This window comes from Onychostoma macrolepis, chromosome 13 (assembly GCF_012432095.1).
Source record: "Onychostoma macrolepis isolate SWU-2019 chromosome 13, ASM1243209v1, whole genome shotgun sequence".
Taxonomy (NCBI): Eukaryota; Metazoa; Chordata; class Actinopteri; order Cypriniformes; family Cyprinidae; genus Onychostoma; species Onychostoma macrolepis.
The window spans coordinates 30,967,710-30,990,534 of NC_081167.1; the positions used below are offsets into that span (position 1 = coordinate 30,967,710).

At 41.2% G+C, this 22,825-nt stretch overlaps 1 protein-coding gene across 3 annotated transcripts in view; it reads right to left on the reverse strand.

Annotated features, from left to right (window-relative positions):
* The window catches only part of LOC131552126 (adhesion G protein-coupled receptor A3), a 166,645-nt gene that overhangs the window by 97,038 nt on the left and 46,782 nt on the right, over positions 1-22,825 (reverse strand). For all 3 annotated transcript variants that reach the window (XM_058795667.1, XM_058795666.1, XM_058795668.1), the window contains one exon: positions 20,558-20,771. In XM_058795667.1, coding sequence (XP_058651650.1) covers positions 20,558-20,771 — 214 coding nt within the window. The remainder of the gene's footprint in view (positions 1-20,557; positions 20,772-22,825) is intronic.

Here is a 22,825-nt window from a genome sequence, read left to right on the forward strand (position 1 = left end):
GTGGCCGGGCAACTGCACTCGTGCCCTGTTAAACTGACAATCACATGCCAAAAATAACAGAGAGCTTTCCCTAAAGAGACACAAGAGATGCTCTGTGCTCATATGATGAGAAATCAATGATACAACACAAGCAGAAATATACACAACAAACACAAAGAATAAAAACCAGCTAAACATCTCCTGCTACGTTACAAAAAAAGAAAAGAACAGGTTTAGAACAACATGAGGAATTACATTAAATGTATCCATTTAGCAAACACATTTTTTGAAATAACCAACAATATTTGAAATAACATCTTTAATATCTCAACTATTGCTCTTAGACAAGAGCGACATTGAGACTTTGCTGAAGTCTCCTGACGAAGGTGTTTCTCCTGAGAAAAAGACCCCAGTAATCATGTATCTCCTTTAAACTTTCAAATGAGATCTCAACAATGTATTAAACCGTGATCAAGTTTGCTAAGATACCAAAGTCTAACCCTATCAATTTATGAATCCATTTTATAGCTTTATACTGCTACTGTATGACAACTATTCACTCTTTTCTCCAATGAAATTTCAGGAAAAACATTTTTTTTTATAAAATGTGAACAAAATATAACTGAGATCTCCATTAATGTGAGCTATGAAAAAGCAAGTAAATATGTATGAAATAGTAAGTATGAACCTTTTTTGATTAGGTTTTATGAATTTTAAGAAGTTTTGGGTGAACTACTCATTTACACATCTGTCACATCAACTCACCTCTTCTCTCAGTCTTTGTGAGATATAATGAGTTTTTGTTGCTCTAATGTCTGGAAGAAGGAGTTTGTGGTTGGTCTGTGAGCACGTTTACAGCTGCAGCGATTCCCTCTCATGGGTTCAGACTAAATGAGAGACTTACATCATTCTGAACAGAGTCCAAACCAGTCCAGAGTGTCCATCATACACATCATCATCACACGGCATCAAAATTAACTTTATTTACTTTCTACTAGATGTTTTTTTTTTGGTTTGTTTAATATCCTGATGTAATAATTCATGTGGACTTTAGCAACCACCCAGAACACCTAGCCTAGGAACACCCACAACACATCATTAACTGCAAAGCAACACTCTGGAAACCACCCACAAAGTATTAGCAACACATAGCAACACCCTGAAAACCACACACAACACATTAGCAACTGCATAGCAACACCCTGGCAGCCACCCACAACACATTAGCAACTGCATAGCAACACCCTGGCAGCCACTTACAGCACATGAGCAACAAACAACTGCACAGCAACACTCTGGCAACCACCCACAACACATTAAAAACAAGAAACCACATAGAAACACCCTGGCAACCACACACACACAACACATTAGCAACACCTAGGCATCAACACACAACGCATTACCAACCACACAGCAACACCCTGGCAACCACCCACAGCACATTAGCAACTGCATAGCAACACCCTGGCAGCCACCCACAACACATTAGCAACTGCATAGCAACACCCTGGCAACCACCCACAGCACATTAGCAACTGCATAGCAACACCCTGGCAACCACCCACAGCACATTAGCAACTGCATAGCAACACCCTGGCATCCACCCACAGCACATTAGCAACTGCATAGCAATGTTCTGGCATCCATCCAAGGCACATTAGCAACAAGCAACCTCATAGCAACACACTGGCAACCACCCACAGCACATTAGCAACAATCAACCTCATCGTAACACCCTGGTAACCACCCATATCAAGTTTTGCATGCACTACTCACATTTTCTTCAAAATAAAAATACATTCTGTATGTGTCCAAACAAGGGGGAAAAAAAACAAGCATCAATGAGAACACAAACAGTGACCTACATTCCCACAACAGAGCTCTGTTGTTCAGCCGTCCACAACTGTCTCCAAAGCACTTCATTAGCAGCATTTACTCTCATGCGCTGATATTTCACAATATGAGGATAATAACAGGCCTGTGAGTGGTGAAGTCGGGGGGCTCCACTGATGACCATTTCAAAACCCAGAGCATTAAAATAGTTCTGCCCACTATAGAGACGCTCTTCAGTTCAGTATCGCTGAAGCATGAACAAGAACAAGTAAATAAAAGTGAATTATTTATGAAATATTGAATATTAAAAGAATAACAAAAGCACACAAACGCACTCAGGAACACTCACTTGGTGTTCATCACTTTGGTGTTTAATTAAAACATATTAATTTAGTAAAAGCGGCTTACAGTGCATTCATGCTATACATCTTAACAGCACGATTGTCTCTAGGGAATCAAATTCGTGACATTAGTGTTAGTGACATTAGGCGATTCATCTGCGATTATGAATGTGATATTGCATAGCTTGTCAGTGAACTACGGCTCTGTGTCGCTCCATCTGAAAGCGCATGAAGGAGATTTACTTCTAATCACAGAACCGGCTTTACCGACGAGATGTGAATGGCAATTGCATGCGATTAATTGCACAATCCTACCCACAACACATTACTGCATAGCAACAGCCAGGCAACAACCCACGGTGCATTATCACACAGCAGCCTCTTGGCAACAACCCAAACACATTACTGCATAGCAACACCCTGGCAACCACCCACAATGCATTATCGCATACCAACCCCTTGGCAACTACCTACAACACATTACTGCATAGCAACACCTTGGAAACCACCCACAACACATTACCACATAAAAACACCCTGGCATTTATTCCATGCAGCTCATAATGCATTCAATATTTCCTCTATCAGCAGTTTCAATGACAAAGCAGACACGATTTTTTGAGGTTGCTTTCAGTTTGATCTAAAGTTTGTCTTAGGTTTCAGCCCAAAGCTTGAGACACTGACTATTTCATCATGAAATTACCCATGTTCCTCTAAAGGTCGAGCAAATGTTGGCCGTTTATTAGAGTCTCTGCTCACCTCTGAGGCTCCATTAGATCATGATGATGAACTGAGCACTGGCTTTATGGGATTACAGACCAGTTACACACTTGTCTGCACTATATAAACAGCAGGCTATGAGACAGTCAAGAGAACAGAATACAAGGACTAGAAAAACTAGAAAAACAACAACCTTTGAAAGGTTTTACTCACAGAAACAGAAAAACAAACATTTCAATGCACTGAATGAACATATTCACTAGAAAAACAAAGTTTGCTGCAAATGAAATTACTAATTGACTTTTGTGTGTCCAGCAGGTCAGTCAGTGTGTGTCTGCTGTCAGTCTTCCTCTCCTCTGTCTTTCCTCAAACCTGAGAGACAGACACAAACCCTCATCAGACAAACAGAGCCATAATGAGAGAATTAAACTCCAGTCGCCATGGTTACCAAATCACCCGAGAGCCAATCAGCCCAAAGAGGCAAAAATCATCAGAGAGAACAGAGATTGTGTAAGTGTGAATGAAACAGAGAGAGTCAAAAGACATATTTATCCTAATGTCATGATGAACTCAAATTCAACTCCATTTGCTTTCTTGATCCTGTCAAGCCAGACATAAAAAAAAATAAATAAATAAAAAATTATTTCAAATGTTTGGTGCAGATGCTGATATTTATATGATAAAATTCTGATGCTTGTAATGTAAAACAATGATATCTTTATAACAGTACAGCAGACACTGACATAAAATGATCTAAATATCAGTCGTCACTCTATATCTTGACCGACTGACGGTCGTGGCAGTCGTCGTGTGAAGCCCTCCTCGTGTGAAGACCGAAGAGTGTAAAGACCATCGACTCTACCGTGCGACTCCACCGTGCAGGGACCGCGGCAAGGGATATAAGTATCGCTTTTTATTTATCCTCTTTCCTACTACTTGTTTCACTTCTGTTTTAGTTTTTATAACCAACTCTTATTATGTGTTTTCAGATGAATAATATCACTACCACTTGCAAACCACGCATAACTCGCGCACTTTGCCTATGTCTGCTAATACATTACTTTCTTTTTCTTTTGGTCTTTCTATTGTCAGTCTGCTGTCAACAAAGCTGATTTCATTACTTCCATTACTAGTCATTCAAGGCTAAACCTCATGGCCCTGACAGAGACCTGGATCAAACCAGAGGACAATGCTACACCTGCAGCACTCTCCAACAATTTTTCCTTTTCCCACACCCCCCGTTTGACTGGAAGAGGTGGAGGAACTGGTCTGCTCATCTCTAATAATTGGAAATTTACTCCTTTACCATCTCTGAGTATCAACAGCTCCTTTGAATCACATTCAGTTACTAATACCTACCCTCTACAAATCCATTTTGTAGTTGTTTATCATCCTCCAGGACCACTAGGTAACTTTGCGGAAGAATTAGATTTATTGCTCTCAACCTTTCCCGAGGATGGTACTCCGTTAGTTACACTTGGGAGACTTCAACATCCACCTAGATAAACCTCAGGCTGCAGACTTCCACACTCTACTTGCCTCTTTTGATCTCAAAAGAGTGTTAACTATGGCTACTCACAAATCAGGCAACCAACTGGACCTTATTTACACGCGACACTGCTCCACTGATCATGTACTGATTACTCCACTGCACACCTCGGATCACTTCCTCCTCACCCTTAACCTCAACATGATTCCTGACACAACACATACCCCTCCACATGTCACTTTTCGATGTAACTTGCGCTCACTCTCACCCTCCCGGCTATCTGCTATGGTTTCATCTTCGCTTCCTCCCCCAAAACAGTTATCATCTCTTGATGCTAACAGTGCTACTGATACTTTGTTCCACTCTGACGTCTTGTTTAGATACTTTCTACCCCTTATCTTCCAGGCCAGTCCGTACCACCCCTTCTGCCCCTTGGCTATCTGATGTTCTCCGCGAACATCGTTCTAAACTCAGGGCTGCAGAAAAGGTATGGTGCAAATCACAAAATCCTACTGACCTTAATTTATATCGATCACTCCTCTCTGACTTCTCTGCTAATGTATCCACTGCTAAAAGGACATACCATCATGATAAAATTAACAATTCGCCTAACTCTCGCATGCTCTTTAAAACATTTTCCTCCCTCCTTTGTCCTCCTCCTCCCCCTCCTTCATCAACTCTGACAGCTGACGACTTTGCAACATTCTTTTTAAGTCTCTAAACTCATCCTTTCCAGTCATCTACTACTTGTCCGCTTGATCCTATTCCATCTCATCTCCTTCAAGCCATTTCTCCTGCAGTTGTACCTGCACTCACTCACATCATTAACGCATCCATTCACACTGGAGTTTTTCCCTCAGCTCATATAACCCCACTTCTTAAAGGGGTGGTTTATTGCAATTTCATTTTTTAAATGTTAGTTTGTGTGTAATGTTGCTGTTTGAGCATAAACAACATCTGCAAAGTTGCAGCGCTGAACGTTCAATGCAAACAGAGATATCGTCTTTTAAAATTCTGGAAGTTTAATGCCTACAAAAACGGCTGGTAAGGGACTACAACAAACTACTTCCCGGATCTGATACGTCACTGACCCAGATAAACCCCGCCCTCGGGAACATGTAAGGAAGGGGGCGAGGCCATGCTGCCCTGCTTTAGAGAAGAGGAAGAGAAAACTAGGGGTGCACGTAAAAATCTATTCATATATCTATTCATATACGATTCTGTCTTCTATTGATTCTAATGGATTCACATGTTTCAAAATCAATGTTCTAAAACAGCGGTTCTCAATCCTGTTCCTCGCGTCGCCCTGCTCTGCATCTCTCTCTCTCTCTCTCTCTCTCTCTCTCTCTCATTCAGATCGTCAGATCAGCTCCAACAAACTGTTCCAATTATACATTTTCACATAGCAATGAGAAGCGTTATACATGGACGCGTGTGCGGTTGCCGTACTGTATTAAAACTTTAATCAGAATAAAAACATATATTAAAAGCTAACATAAGCAGTAGCATAATAACAGCGTATCTAAACATATGAGACAACAAACATACCATTAAGAGCCGTGCTTGCACAGGTTCTGCGCGATCCTCTTCACTAATATCCTCTGCATCTCAATCGGGCTCAAATTGATAAGCAATATAGATGTTTCTATATTGTTATACATCATTGTTTACAATACAACCGGAGCACATGCCGCTGAGCTGAGGGGCGGGACATTTAGACACACGCTCGGCGGGTTAGTGAATCACAACACACTGAGCCAGCTAACCAATCAGAGCCCATCACGTATTTCTGAGGGAGGGGCTTCATAAAAACAGGAAGTAATCGAGGCGTTTGTCAGAAAAGGGACAGAGCGGTGTGGAATAAAGGTAAATTATATGAAAAATAATGTGTTTTTAAAAAAAATGAAGCATGAACACATGTTAGACTGCACCGCATAAACACAATCAAGCCTAGAAAAAAAAACGTAAACCACCCCTTTAAAAAACCCACTCTTAACCCAACTCTTTTAGGGAATTATAGACCGGTTTCCCTTCTACCTTTCATTGCAAAAACACTTGAACGAGTTGTGTTCAACCAAGTCTCTGTCTTTCTCACACAGAACAACCTCCTGGACAGTAACCAATCTGGCTTCAGAAGTGGACATTCGACCGAAACTGCCTTGCTCCCAGTTGTTGAAGCCCTAAGACTTGCAAGAGCGACTTCCAAGTCTTCATTACTTATCTTGCTGGATCTGTCTGCTGCTTTTGATACGGTCAACCACCAGATCCTCCTGTCAACCCTATTGAGAAAGGGCATCTCAGGAACCGCACTCCAGTGGTTTGAGTCTTACCTCTCAGATAGGTGAGGTATCCAAGTCGCAACATCTAGCTACTGGGGTGCCTCAGGGCTCAGTTCTTGGACCACTTCTCTTTTCGGTCTACATGGCATCACTAGGTTCTGTCATTCAGAAACATGGCTTTTCATATCACTGCTATGCTGATGACATTCAACTCTCTCTCTCATTCCATCCTGATGATCCAACGATAGCTGCTCGCATCTCAGCATGTCTAACAGACATTTCTTGCTGGATGAAGGACCATCACCTTCAACTCAACCTAGCTTTGACAGAACTGCTTGTAGCCTCAGCAAACCCATCACTTCATCACAATTTCACCTTCCAGTTAGGCTCATCAACCATAACTCCTTCAAAAACAACCAGAAACCTTGGAGTTGTAATTAATGATAAGCTGACTTTCTCAGACCACATTGCTAAAACTGCCCGGTCCTGCAGATTTGCATTATACAATATTAAGAAGATCAGGCCCTTTCTCTCGGAACATTCAACACAACTCCTTGTTCAGGCTCTTGTTCAGTCCAGACTTGACTATTGCAGTGCTCTCTTGGGAGGTCTTCCAGACAATTCCATCAAACCTCTACAATTAATCCAAAATGCCGCTGCAAGATTAATCTTTAATGAGCTGAAAAGAACGCACGTCACGCCTCTGTTTATCAATTTGCACAGGCTACCAATAGCTGCTCGCATTAAATTCAAGGCATTAATGTTTACCTACAAAACCAGCACTGACTCTGCACCCCTTTACCTAAACTCATTACTTCAGACTTATGTGCCCTCTAGAAGCTTGCCTTCTGCACGTGAACGTCGCATTATTGTGCCATACCAAAGAGGCACAAAATCACTTTCACAGACTTTTTCATTAACTGTTCCCATCTGGTGGAATGACTTGCCCAACTTAATCCGAGCAGCTGAATCCTTACCCATCTTCAAGAAACAGCTAAAAACGTCTTGGGTTACGTATGTAACCCCAGTTCCTCGAGGGAACGAGACGCTGCGTCCAAGAACGCTAGGGGAATGCCTCCAGCGTGACCGCGCTCTGATACAAATGTAATCTGTCCAAAGGATGGGCGAGACGTCACGGGCGGGTGACGTAATGGCCAGGAGGCATAAAAGCACGTGCGGTGGAACCGGCGTCAGCTTCAGGAATGAAACAACCGCTCGCAGGGATGCCGGAAGTATGGCTTCGAGACGCAGCGCCTCGTTCCCTCGAGGAACTGGGGTTACATACGTAACCCAAGACGTTCCTCTTCAGGAACTCGAGCTGCGTCCAAGAACGCTAGGGGAACGAGATCCCCACGCTGCCAGACTGACAAATCCCTGCCTAGTGTGGATGGAGCACAGCTAGGGCGAGGGAAAAAAGGCCACAGGTGGCTGCGTCCCGAAGGCCAACTTCTGAAGAGTGAGTCTTGATCCCCAAGAGAGAACACTCTCTGGCCTGTTTCCTCAGCCTCTGGAGGAAACATGTACTAGGGGGTGCCTACCCACTGAAAGGCCACCGAGAAGGGCGCGGTAGGCCGGTATAGCTGCCACGTAAACCCTCAGGGTGGAGTGGGTTAACCCTGCGGAGGAACAGGCCCGCACGAACTCCAGAACTGTATCAATCGGGCAGTTGACTGGGTCGAGCTGGCGGTCTCCGCACCAAGAAGTGAAAAGTTCCACTTCAAGGCGTATGGTTTCCTCGCTGAGGGAGCTCTGGATTGGAGGAAGGTCTCAACAACCTCGGTTGGGAGACCGGAAGCTATGGGCTGTGCCCCCTCAGAGGCCACACCTACAACTTCCAAAGCTCCGGGCGGGGGTGACATGGAGAGCCGTCGAGGAGAGAAATCAGGTCCGAGAACCATACTCGGCCCGGCCAGAACGGTGCTACCAGAAGTAGACAGACCTCGTGTCAGCGCACTCGCCGGAACTCCCGGGAGCAGAGCGATCGAAAACGTATGGACGAAGCCTCGGCCACGCTCAGACATGGCATCCAGCCCCAGTGGAGCTGGATGAAATTAGAGAGTACCAGAGGGGACATGCGCTGTGTACTTACCTGAGTAGCGGAGAGGTCCACCTGAGCCTGGCCAAACACTCTCCAAATGTGCTTCACCCCCTCAGGGTGAAGCATCCATTCCCCGGGCCTCAGCCCCTGCCTCGACAGGATGTCTGCTCCCACACTGAGATGCCCAGGCATGTGAACTGCTCTCAGCGAGAGGAGTTTGTCCTGGGACCACCCAAGGATCTGGTACGCCAGCCTGTGCAGGGGGCGTGAACGCAGACCACCTCGGTGGTTGATGTAAGAGACCACCGCAGTGTTTTCGGTGCTATCGCACCAACACCGGCGATCTCTTAGGTCTGGGAGAAAGTGTTTCTGTGAAACACCGCCAGCATCTCCAGGCAGTTGAAGTGCCACATGAGACGGCGAGTACTCCACAGACTGCGGGCAGGGTGAGGGACACGTCCGTCGCTAGCGTACGCAGCGACACGGAGCTCCCAGCACCAGGCCCTGAGACAAGAACCAAGGATGTCTCCACATGTCTAAGGCACGTAGGCACCACCACGTGACCTTGATCATGTGAAACGGGTTTCCCCTTGGGGAGAACCCCTTGGTCTTGAGCCACCACTATTGAGTGACTGGCCTTCTTTCACTCTCCTGACTGCCGTGAGGATCGTCTCGATCCGAGCAGGGGACACATGTGCCTGCATCGTGGTCGAATCCCACACCACACCAAGATAAGTGGTTCTCTGTAATGGAGAAAGCACACTCTTCGTATGCTCAGTCTTAACCCCAACACTTTAATGCGAGCAAGAACAACATCTTGATGTTGAGCCGCCATCTGCTCTGATAGAGCGAGAATCAACCAAAGTGGATATGCGGATGCCTTGTAGCCGCAACGGAGCTAACGCGGCATCCACACACTTTGTAAAAGTGCGGGGTGAGTGCTAGACCGAAGGGAAGAACCCGATATTGGTGATATCTCAGGAACTCCCTGTGAGTGGGAAGGATGGAGATATGGAAGTATGCGTCTTTTAGATCGATCGTGACAAACCCGTCCTCGGACCTGATCTGAGACACGACCTGCTTGAGCATCTTGAACTTCAGTCTGCTGACTGAGTGGTTCAACTGATGCAGATCTAAAATGGGACGCCAACCCTCCATCCTTCTTGGGAACTATGAAGCACCGGCTGTAGAACTGAATCTCTTTCGAGAGGAGGGACCACCTCGATGGCCTCCTCTCTCAAGAGAGTACTCTACTTCTCGTTCCATTACCAGAACCTGCTCGGGGCCCACCAGAGTGGGATTCACCCCGTTGAAAAGATGCAGAGGAGAACCAAACTGGATTCTGTAGCCTCTCTCTACAGTATGCAGGTCCCATGGAGACACATTTGGCAGTAGTTTTCACGCTGCCAAATAGTCTACTAAGGGAACCAGTCTCTCAAGACTGGCCTCTGGTATAACCAGGGCGGCTAGCTCGGTGTCCTGGAACGGCTCGCCGGCAGGAGACGGCCAAACTAGCTGCTCTAGAGACCCCTGAAGGGGGTGGCGAGCATCTCAGCTCCGCTACGTTTCCGGGCGGAAGAAACTGAGATGTGAGCTCGCTGGAGATCGCTGTGCCCTGGAACACCGTACGTGGCAGGGTTGGCAGACCGATCTCCTGAGGGCACTGAGGAGAGACGGGCACCGTGTATGCCACTCTTCCCCAGAGGGGCCGGCCCTCAGAAGTCCTGGGCCATAGGCAGCAGGATGTTTTAGCCAAAGACGATCCAGCGAGAGTGACGGTCCGCAGATCCGCCTTCTGCTAGAAGGCCTCGGCCCAGGAGCGCCACTCTGACTCCAACATACTGGGGAGTAAGACAAGTGACGCTCCCTATATGAGGAGCTGGAACACGGTTGGGCCCTGCTGACCACATCAACCTCCTCAGAGGAAGAGAAGTAAAACATTGTGCTCTCACTCGAGAAAATCCCAAGTTTTCTTAGGCTCCTTTTACACGTACACACCTAACTTCTCCTAGTTAGATGAAATAGATCATTTAATTCCTCAGAATTAAATGGAGAAAAACAACCAGACAAGTAAATACGGTCTGATATGAAAAGGATTCATGAAACGAACGAGAATGACATAATGCACGCGTCGCCTCGGCAACGCGTGCTGCAACAGTGAGCTCTCACTCAAAGGGGGAAGAACCGCACCGCGGGCTTCCAGCCCCGAGCGAGAGCGCTAGATCTGGGGATTGCATGTGGAGAGAGGGCGAACCCGTCTCCAACCCGTCCGCCAGATCTATGTGCGATCCCCGCGATCTCATTCGCCGCTGTGCCTCAGCAGCGGCGGACCGGAATCGCGAGATCATACGGTGCAGCACGATCAGCCCCTTTTTTTTCTTCTTCTTTTTTTCTCTCGAGCTGACAGCGCGAACTCCGTTCCTATGCAGGGACACTGCTATAATGACAACCTCGTTCATAATAAGCTTGTGCAAACAATGCTCGTGCAAAGACTGCAATTTTACAAAGCTCATCGACGCCCTTCACGTCTACCTCCTCGGAGAAAGACAGGCGGAGCGTCGCGCCCTCTCTCTCTGGGGGGAAGAACCCGCGGGGCTTCCGAACCCAGAGAGCGGGCGCTGGATCTGATGGGAAGGAAGAAGATAGGGGATCGCCCGTCTTCATTCCCTCCACCTGATCCATCTGCGATCCCCGCGAACGCAGCCGCTGTTCCGCCTCGGCGAAAGCGGGCCGGTAACGCAAGGAACGCATGTGAAAGCTCCCTCCTCAAAGAGAGCCCTCTGAGAGTAAGCATATGCAGCGACAAACGCTCACAAGCGGGCAGTCAGCTCCCTCGAGAGCTGACTCTGCGTGCTCTGCTCTCAAGCAGACCACACACGGACTGTTATGCCGAGTTCACACTGCACGATTTTAGCCTGATTTTTCACTCGCCGACAGGTTTTGATAAATCGCCGACAAATGCCCGACATCGGAGGCAAATCGGAGCTCGTTCACGCGAGTGACAATCGCGCAGTGTGAATTATCAAAGACGCGATCTGAGAGAATCGCCGACACGTCGCCGACGCCCGTGAAATATTTGGCATGCTAAATATCTGGAGCTGTCGGCGATTCACAATCACGCTGTGTGCAATGATTTCTGACTGAAAACTACATCACGATGACCTTCAGCCAATGAGAGACAAAGATACAGGGCAGAGGGAAGTTCAGTGAGGAGTTATAGACCATATCAGTATTTTAATATGTACAATTATATCATACAGAAACGAGCACAAACAATTGACCAGCCACAACATCAGCGTAACAGTTACTGCAAATTATTATTTACCACTCTTTGCAGAACACAATCCCTGCATCTCCCTCCTGCATAATCTGTTTTTGTAGCCGGAAATCAGCGCACAGACAATTTGCGGGCTATATTTTTTTAATACTTCCAGTCTCGCTCCAGAACAACGGGCTGACGCACGCAGGTTCTCGCGTTATTTCCTTATCACTTCTCGCGTGTGTTTTGTTGTGAAATGTAGTTTGCGGGTCAGACAGAGTTGTCGGCGATTCTTCCTATTGTGAAATCGTGCAATGTGAAAGCCCCTGTCGCCGATCCATCGTGCAATGTGAACACAGCAGCGACTGAATGCTACCCCAGATAGTCACGCAGTGTGAAAACAACAGCGATCCGACGAGTTTGAAAATCGTGCAGTGTGAACTCGGCATTAGTGAAAAACACAGCCTGTAATGCGATCTGCTCTCGCCCAAGTGCAGTTTCTCTGCACTTTAGACATTGTGGAGCTTATTTCAAGTGACAAACAACACTAAATAAGACTCACCACACAGATCGACAGACACACACAGAGTAGCGGTTGCTGAATGACAAAAGCTGACGCCGGTTCCACCGCACGTGCTTTTATGCCTCCTGGCCATTACGTCACCCGCCCGTGACGTCTCGCCCATCCTTTGGACAGATTACATTTGTATCAGAGCGCGGTCACGCTGGAGGCGTTCCCCTAGCGTTCTTGGACGCAGCTCGAGTTCCTGAAGAGGAACTAATCTCTTCCATCTTTAGTTGACCCTATAACTCTAGCACTCTCTATTCTAATTTTATTTTATCTTATCTGTCTTTTTATTAAAAAAAAAAAAAAAAAACACCACACACATTTGACCCTCTATCAATTGCATATTTATTCTCTAACTGCTAGATTTTCTTGTAAAACTAACACTAGCTTTCTTTTTTTCCTATTCTATCTACTTGTTTCTTATAAAAAAAAAGAAAGAAAAAAATTGTGTACTGCATTAGGCTAACCAAGACTTGTAATAGTACTTGCATGTTGTTGCTCTTTTGTTGGTTTTGATTGCTTCTATTGTCCTCATTTGTAAGTCGCTTTGGATTAAAGCGTCTGCTAAATGATTAAATGTAAATATCTTCAATAATACGATGATATTTAATTGCAGTATCAGTGCTCAGTGCTCCCTATACGCAGAGTACGCAGTTTGCGTAGGGCACCAACTCCCACAGGGGGCACCATCCCAGTTGCTCAAAAAAAAAAAAAAAAAAAAATATATATATATATATATATACTATATTATAAACTATATTAATATTAATATTGACCAAACATTTAATTCAAATATCCACTTAATCTTTAATTTTTGGCCACCTTTTGCGATAGAAATGCTACAACCGCTATAATTTATTCAACAAAAACATGTTGACATTACAACCCTTACAAAGATTAACCATGGTTTTATCATAGTAAAACTGCTTAATTTTATTTTGTGTGATTTCTTGAATGCTTGAGACAATAAAATCAATCAGACAACTGTATTAGTAAAATATAGCTATAGGTAACTCTCTAGAGCTACAATTGTAATTTATAAATTATACAATTGAATTAAAATGTATTTATTAACGTTTATATTTTATTATTTTGACCCCTATAGTAGGTGTTTTGTTTTTTTTACTTCCAGAATATTTGAGGGAGGGGGCAGAATACAATTCAATTCTGCTTAGGGCACCCATTTGGTCAGTAGCGGCCCTGTTGAGATTATCCAAACATATAATGCAATGCAATCCAATGATGATTGAGATATGAAGAAATAAACGCTCCTCAAAAGATCCTGATGATCAGATTTGAGACGCACTGATTTTTCTGAAAATTATTGATGGAGGATCAAGTAAAGCTGAGCTGCTTCAGTCCAGTAAGTGTTTATCTGGAAATATGACTACAGTAAAATATCAAAGTTTGATCATTTAGAGGCTTTGCATATCAAATATGATACAATAGACCTTATAAACTTCTGTTCTTATAGTGATTGATTAATTTCAATGCATGAAATTTTACTGGGGGAAAAAAAAGGTATATAATAACAAACAGATTCATAATTTGAAACTTTTCAATCAGTTAGAGCTATGGAATGATCTGTGTGTAGTTTCCTCAGGCGTATGTCATTTACATTGATGCTTTAATAGCTGTGTAGAGCAGAACATAATGGAGGCTGTATATTTTTACCATAGAACAGCGTCCTGCGGGATCTACCACACTAACTCACTCCATCAGCTGAGTGTGTGTGTGTGTGTGTGTGTGTGTGTTTTGGTTGGCGGTGGAGTCAGACGGGGCCGTTCCCGTCTCTCTCTCTCTCCATCTCTCTGGCCAGAGGATCTCTGTGCTGCCAAGAGCAACATTACCGTATAGGTTCCACTCGTAAAGCAGAGCAGCACCGTTTGTATGTACAAGGAGAGAGCGGCAATTAATTGAGGGCCTAATCAGAAGGAGAATGTCAGGAAATCCATCACAAGCCTGCAGGAACAACTCTTGGAATGAGCGACGGAAAATAGAGAGGAGGAACGAGAACCGGTCCTGAGTGTCCTCATATTCACCTGACACACTGTGACAGCTGTCAATCAAACACATCACATGAGCAAATACAGCACAGCAAGAACCACGAGTTCAGATTTTAAACGTCCGGATAATATATTTTTCAACACTCCCATACAGAAATCTAATATATGGATGCTCTATATCTAGAGTGATATTGCCATATATATTACCTATAAAAAAAGACAAGGCCATATATAATTTTCACATACATACAATCTCTGGGTGGAGGAAGATATAAGTTTATAACACGTATAAAATCCTCACTGTAAAATGTGTATATGTATTGTACATGTGTTAACATGATTTTTCATATGGTATTATATGTAGCAACCATATATGTCAACAATATATATATTTTTATTTATACATGCAACTTCGTAAAAACAAAATACAAAAGTCAGTATGATTCCGCAGTCATTTATTTTAAAATACAGGTCTATGTTTTATATTTACTTATATAATATCTACATGTATTGATAGGTTTTAGGATGAATATACATGTGCATGACATATATGTCTAAAAATGTATTACACATACATAAACATGCATATTTTTATGGGACATATCTATATGTTAATATATAAAAATTGTTCCAATTCCTAATGCTTTCACTTTATATGACCATGTATTTTATACATGGAAATTTAATATATGCACAAATATTACATTTGCATATGGGTCAAACAGATTTATGTATTTGATAGCATATAAATTTCCATAGATTTGGCTGACAGTTTTAACACAGTTTATTGGGATGCATATGTGTCAGTCATACAGAAATGAAATGGGTCAGATTTCTGTAATTAACTTAATGTTTTAAATACACAATAACCAAGTTCAGATTTAGCATCAATAAATCCAGTTTGTATCAATCTCATATGTTTTAAGTAATTGAATATTGCTCGTTCCACAGCTAGTCATATTTATGCATGTTCATTCATACTTTTTAACGATAAATGTAATGATTTTATGCTGACTTCAAACAATATGAATAAACGCATTTTAAAAATATGATCATTTAAATCAAATCAAATAGATGCAAACAGTTAAAAATAAACATTACCATAACTTTTTAGTGCAGAAATATGACCTGTTTCATTTATGTATGACTGTCAAATATGCATCACATTAAGCTTATTAATTTGTTTATGTTAAAATTTATAATCTAAATACATGGGAAATTTACATGCAATTAAAATACATAAATCTTAAATATTTAGTTTGAATGTATATAATTGTGGCTGTGGCTGTCATTTCTGCTGTGGTTTGAATTTTGACACTGAATACCTCTGGGATATATTAAAGAATATCTGATTATGGAAGCAAAAAGCTGGATCAGTTCAATTTGAAATGTAATATGCAAAGTGCCATTATAATGTGTAACGTGGCCATAGCAGGTGAGGACGTGAATGTTAATGCAGTCACTCAGAATGCAGTTTTGAGTCTACACACATTCATTGAGCAGCATGCAAAAACAATTTCAATACAAACACAACTTAATGTAAATGCATTTAAGGAAAATGCGTTCAAAGAAATCATCTTAAAGTATTCCTATTTAAAATTTAAAATATTCTTCCATTTCTACAAATGCATTTCCGTTTTAATTTTGCTAATTAGAATGCATTCAGCTGTTTATTTAATTTAAATGTTAATTCTAGTGTAGGAAATTAAAAATGCAAATTAAATTATTAAATTTTCAATTTTGCACCAGATGTCACACAAATGGCTATGGGAAATATAGAATCAAACACAAATTTTTCATATAATATTGATATTTTGCATACTGCATTTGAAATGTAATGATTCCATATACAGTATATTTTCTAAGAGTAATTCTAGCTAAAATGACTTTATATCCAGTGAGGCTTTTAAACACAGCATGAAACTGGATGTATGGTAGTGTTTAACTAATCTATCTGCTTCACCTCACTTTCTAATCAAACTTCAGAAACGATGCGCTCAGCTAGTCCTGAGATTATGAGTGAAATCCGAGAGGGAATTTAGTGCGAACAGAACGAGGCTGGACTGCAGAGCAGATGATTCATATGATGGCTGAATGAGTCAGTGTCTCCTCTGCATACTAATAATCACACCAGTTTACTAACGAAGGGAAATTAGCACTGGTGTGAAGTTGAGGAAACACCAGCGCTCCGGCTCGTGCAGAAAACTGCTTGTTGACACTGGGAAACATATTTCTGTCGGCACTTCATCAATATTTATGCTCAGACGTTACTGCGTGGTGAGAGCTAGTTGAAGTAATTAACCGCCACATGGTTCACTTTCACACAAACTGACTCACTCCCACCGTAACTCTGTGTGTGTGTGTGTGAGATGGGAAATGGAGAGAGCCGGAGGAAGAGGCACGGTGGTCTGTCAAGTGCTTGAGAGTCGGCATGTGGCGCATTATCGCCCTAATTACGATGCAGCATATGTTTCATTAAATGCGCTAAACCTGCCGAACTCTAGATGACTGTTCGCACACTTCTGCCAAACCTCTGCAGGGACGCATGGAGCCGCTGGACCCCGGCCAGCACAATTCACTCATGTCCTTTCAGACCACTATCAAGGGCGCTGATCAACAAAGGTAAAGGAAAAGGTGTGTGTGTGTGCCCCATTTTTAGATTTGTGTTATTTCTTATGAAAAGGTTACTGCTGAAATCATATTTTTACACTTCATGCCTAAAGTACCAGACCATAACCATCATAGAAGCACATTTCCAATAGCTGATTCTTAACTATTACTGTACCAACACTAGGGTACAGGACTCTTTGCACACCACACAGGAAGAAAACTCCTGGCAACCACACATACACCCTTGCAACACCCTAATAACCACACAGAACTCCATTGCAACCGCGTAGAAGCACATACATACATACATACATACATACATACATACATACATACATACATACATACATACATACATACATACATACATACATACATATATATATATATATATATATATATATATGTGTGTGTGTGTGTGTGTGTGTGTTTAATGGAGTGTTTTATGCTCATCAAGGCTGTATTTATTTTATCAAAACCCCCCGGTAATATTGTGAAATATTATTGCAATCTCTAATATTGGTTTCCTATTTCAATATACTTTAAAATATAATTTATTTCTGTGACTCAGTGCTGAATTTTCATCAGCCATTACTGCAGTCTTCAGTATCACGTGATCCTTAAGAAATCATTCTAATATGCTGATTTATTATCAGTGTTGAAACTGTTGTGCTGCTTAATATTTTTTTGGAAACTGATATTTTTTCTTTGATTCTTTGATGAATAAAAAGGTTAAAAAGAACAGCTTTTATTTAAAATATAAATCTTTTCTAACAATATAAGTCTTTGCTATTACTTTTTATCCATTTAACACATCCTTGCTTAATAAAAGTAATAAAAGTAAAGAAATAATTTCTTTAAAAAAAAAAAAAAAAAGAAAAAGAAATGACTGACCCCAAACGTTTGAATAAAAATTTCTATTTTGAATAAACACTGTTCTTTTTAAATTTGTATTTATCAAAAAATCCTGAAAAAAGTACCACAGGTCCCAAAAAAAATATTAAGCATCACAACAGTTTCCAACATCGATTATAAATTAGCATATTAGAATTAATTCTGAAGGATCATGTGACACTGAAGACTGGAATAATGATGCTGGAAATTCAGTTTTGATCACAGATATAAATTATATCTTAAAATATATTAAAATAGAAAACTGTTATTTTAAATTGCAATAATATTTCAATATAAATGTATATATGTATGTATGTATGTATATATGTATATGTACTGTACAGGTGCTGGTCATATAATTAGAATATCATCAAAAAGTTGATTTATTTCACCAATTCCATTCAAAAAGTGAAACTTGTATATTATATTCATTCATTACACACAGACTGATATATTTCAAATGTTTATTTCTTTTAATTTTGATGATTAGAGCTTACAGCTCATGAAAGTCAAAAATCAGTATCTCAAAATATTAGAATATTACTTAAGACCAATACAAAGAAAGGATTTTTAGAAATCTTGGCCAACTGAAAAGTATGAAAATGAAAAGTATGAGCATGTACAGCACTCAATACTTAGTTGGGGCTCCTTTGCCTGAATTACTGCAGCAATGCGGCGTGGCATGGAGTCGATCAGTCTGTGGCACTGCTCAGGTGTTATGAGAGCCCAGGTTGCTCTGATAGTGGACTTCAGCTCATCTGCATTGTTGGGTCTGGTGTCTCTCATCTTCCTCTTGACAATACCCCACAGATTCTCTATGGGGTTCAGGTCAGGCGAGTTTGCTGGCCAATCAAGCACAGTAACACTATGGTCATTGAACCAGCTTTTGGTACCTTTGGCAGTGTGGGCAGGTGCCAAGTCCTGCTGGAAAATGAAATCAGCATCTCCATAAAGCTTGTCAACAGAAGGAAGCATGAAGTGCTCTAAAATTTCCTGGTAGATGGCTGCGTTGACTGTGGACTTCAGAAAACACAGTGGACCAACACCAGCAGATGACATGGCAGCCCAAATCATCACTGACTGTGGAAACTTCACACTGGACTTCAGGCAACATGGATTCTGTGCCTCCACTCTTCCTTCAGACTCTGGGACCTTGATTTCCAAATGAAATGTAAAATTTACTTTCATCTGAAAAGAGGACTTTGGACCACTGAGCAACAGTCCAGTTCTTTTCTCCACAGTCCAGGTAAGATGCTTCTGACGTTGTCTCTGGTTCAGAAGTGGCTTGGTAGCCCTTTTCCTGAAGACGCCTGAGCGTGGTGACTCTTGATGCACTGACTCCAGCTTCAGTTCTCTCCTTGTGAAGCTCTCCCAAGTGTTTGAATCGGCTTTGCTTGACAGTATTCTCAAGCTTGCGGTCATCCCTGTTGCTTGTGCACCTTTTCCTACCCAAATTATTCCTTCCAGTCAACTTTGCATTTAATATGCTTTGATACAGCACTCTGTAAACAGCCACACCTTTCAGTAATGACCCTCTGTGACTTACCCTCTTTGTGGAGGGTGTCAATGTTCGTCTTCTGGATCATTGCCAAGTCAGCAGTCTTCCCCATTATTGTGGTTTCAAAGAACAAGAGATACCCAGAATTTATACTGTAGGGATGGTCATTTATTCAAACTCAAATGTAAATATTCTAATATTTTGAGATACTGATTTTTGACTTTCATGAGCTGTAAGCTCTAATCATCAAAATTAAAATAAATAAACATTTGAAATATATCAGTCTGTGTGTAATGAATGAATATAATATACAGATTTGACTTTTTGAATGGAATTAGTTAAATAAATCAACTTTTTGAGGATATTCTAATTATATGACCAACACCTGTATATGGGCTATGTTTACACTGCTTCCCCGTGTTGTAGTGACAGAAATGGGCTGATTTTTTTATCCAGACCTGGCAACCCATTTAGGAATGCCACTACAGTTTGTCGCAACATTAAATTCGCTACGGTTTGTTGGAAACTATTTCAGCAGTTGGAGCAAAAACAGACTAAGGAAAGTGGTATTATTGTGTCTAGAATATATGACTCTGGACCACAAAACCAGTCATAAGGGTCAATTTTTTTAGAAATTGAGAATTAGCTGAATAAGCTGAATAAATAATCTTTCCATTGATGTATGGTTTGTTAGGATCGGACAATATTTAGCTGAGATACAACTATTTGAAAATCTGGAATCTGAGGGTGCAAAAAAATCAAAATATTGAGAAAATCGCCTTTAAAGTTGTTCAAATGAAGTTCTTAGCAATGCATATTACTAATCAAAAATTAAGTTTGGATATATTTACGGTAGGAAATTTACTAACTAGCTTCATGGAACATGATCTTTACTTAATACTCCTAATGATTTTTGGCATAAAAGAAAAATGGATAATTTTGGCCCAAACAATGTATTGTTGGCTATTGCTACAAATATACCTGTGCTACTCGTGACTGCTTTTGTGCTCCAGGGTCACATATGAAGATGTCACTCTCACCTGGTAATGAGGCAGCAGTCGTGAATGATGCTGTCCTCCACGTACAGCCCGCTGTCCTCCAGCGTGTGGACGGGACGCTGTTCGTGGCTCCAGGACAGTCTGATGGTTGGGTCGAGGAACGAGGCGGCGCACTGCAGTGGCAGACGGTCCCCGCGAAACACCAGCTGCCGCTGGGTCGGGATAAGCTGCAGGACGGGGAGCTCCAGCGGGCCATCTGAAACACGGATCATGGAGATACAGGGGCAAAATCAGATGGGAAGTTGACCTGAAATAGTTTTGGGCGAAGTGACAAACCAAACTCCACCTCAAACTATTCTGAACAGCATCTTTTTCATTAACTCTTTCCTCGCCAAGCACGGAATTTTCTGCGTTTCCGTGTTTTCACAGTTACATGCTAGGGGGTGCTATTACACCTCCTGAATGAGTCTAGAATGTCCCGATCAAAAACAGACGAGGAAGCCACAGAAACGAGCGATCTTATATGTAAGCATATGCATATGAAAAAGAATGCGATCATTAACACTAACTGCATATAAATGAAAACTGCCTAATGTTTCAGAGTGAAATGTCTATCCAGAAAGTGTTAAAGGCCTGTGTAAGCTTTGGGAGTGCTGTTCGAAGCCATCTACTGCATCTTTGCTTTGATAATATTACTGAAAATCATCAAAACCGCTGGTGGTGGCTGCAACTTTTTTTCAAAAACGCTGGCGTTAATTAATAATTAATCAGTTAATTAATTATTAATTAATTAACTGATTAATTAATTAATTAATTCAACCAAGTTACAGTGAACTAATAGTATACATATGCCATAAAAAGGCCAAACAAATCCCTGGTGATGCACCACTCATATTTAGATTATTATTATTGTATTTTTTTTTTTTTAAATCCTATTTAAAACTCTGTCACATCAAGTTCTATAATCTTTTACAAATTCATAACTACCATAACTATCTAAACCGTCTGAAACACGCACAAAACCATGGAGAACAGATACAGGAGCAAAATCAGTGGACATGATGTAGTTTTTGAACAGTGTGACATTAAACTGCACCTGAAATTATTATGTTTGAATACAATTTTTTCTATAAAAATTTAATTAAACCGAGGAAACAGTTAACTAATAAATGGCAAAAAAAAAAAAGTGTGCGTGTGTGTGTGTGTGGGGGGGGGGAATCAAGCTTTTCATGGTGAAGCATCACTCACTTTTACTTAAGACACTATAGGAATACTACTTAGTGTTACTTATCTTAAGACTCTGTCACATTAAGTTCCATAAAATCATAACTACCATAATTATCTGGACTTATTTTACACATTTATTTTGTAATAATCATACATGCAGCTTTAATTAGCTCATATTAACATACAGTATAAATTAAGAGACTACATATGCAGTATTTGTAATTTTTGATACATTTTGGAATTTAAAAAGGTAAATAAATATTATGAATAATACAAATTATTTATAAATAAAATGTTAAAAAAATTATTTTTTCAATTAATTTTTGTACTCTGAATCTGAAACAGCTAGTGATTAAAAAGTGTATGCATTTGCAATGTAAATAAATAAATAAATAAATAAATAAATAAATAAAGTGAGTATGAGAATGAATCAATTCATTCACCATACTCTGAAGAAGTTTTTAAAAAAAATTTACAGGACAGGACCATAGATAAACTTTGCATACACATTCATTCAGTACATTTAAACTAAAATGATTTTGATTTTCAAAAAAAAAAATCCATGGATATGTTGTGACATTTTTATGCTTTATTTGCCAACCAAATTCTAAGCAATTAACATGCTTTGTTGAACAGTTATACAACAACACAAAAATAAAGGAAAAGAAAAACAAACAAGTAAACAAACAAACAAACAAACTGGTATGAGATGACCATATAAATAACTCCAAAGCTTCACACAGGGACCAAGTGCATTTTAGTTATGTGCCAGATATATATTTGTAAAGTTTGTGGTTGGGTTTGGTCTTTGTGCCTCAGGCGTTTTGTGTCCCGCAGGTTTTTTTGGACACTGGATCTTACAGCATCTCCTCAGACGGATGGCCAGCGCTCTCCGATCAGATTAAACATTCCTGCTGTAACGACCGACCCGCTACACAACTAACTTTATAACGAGCTCACATTCACACGCCGCTGCCTCCTGTTAAACTCATGACTAAAGCCTGAGTCACCGGCGAGCCCTTTAACACAGTTAGACAGTCAGATGGACGCAGCTCAAACAACTATTAGATGGTGTTTTTCTCC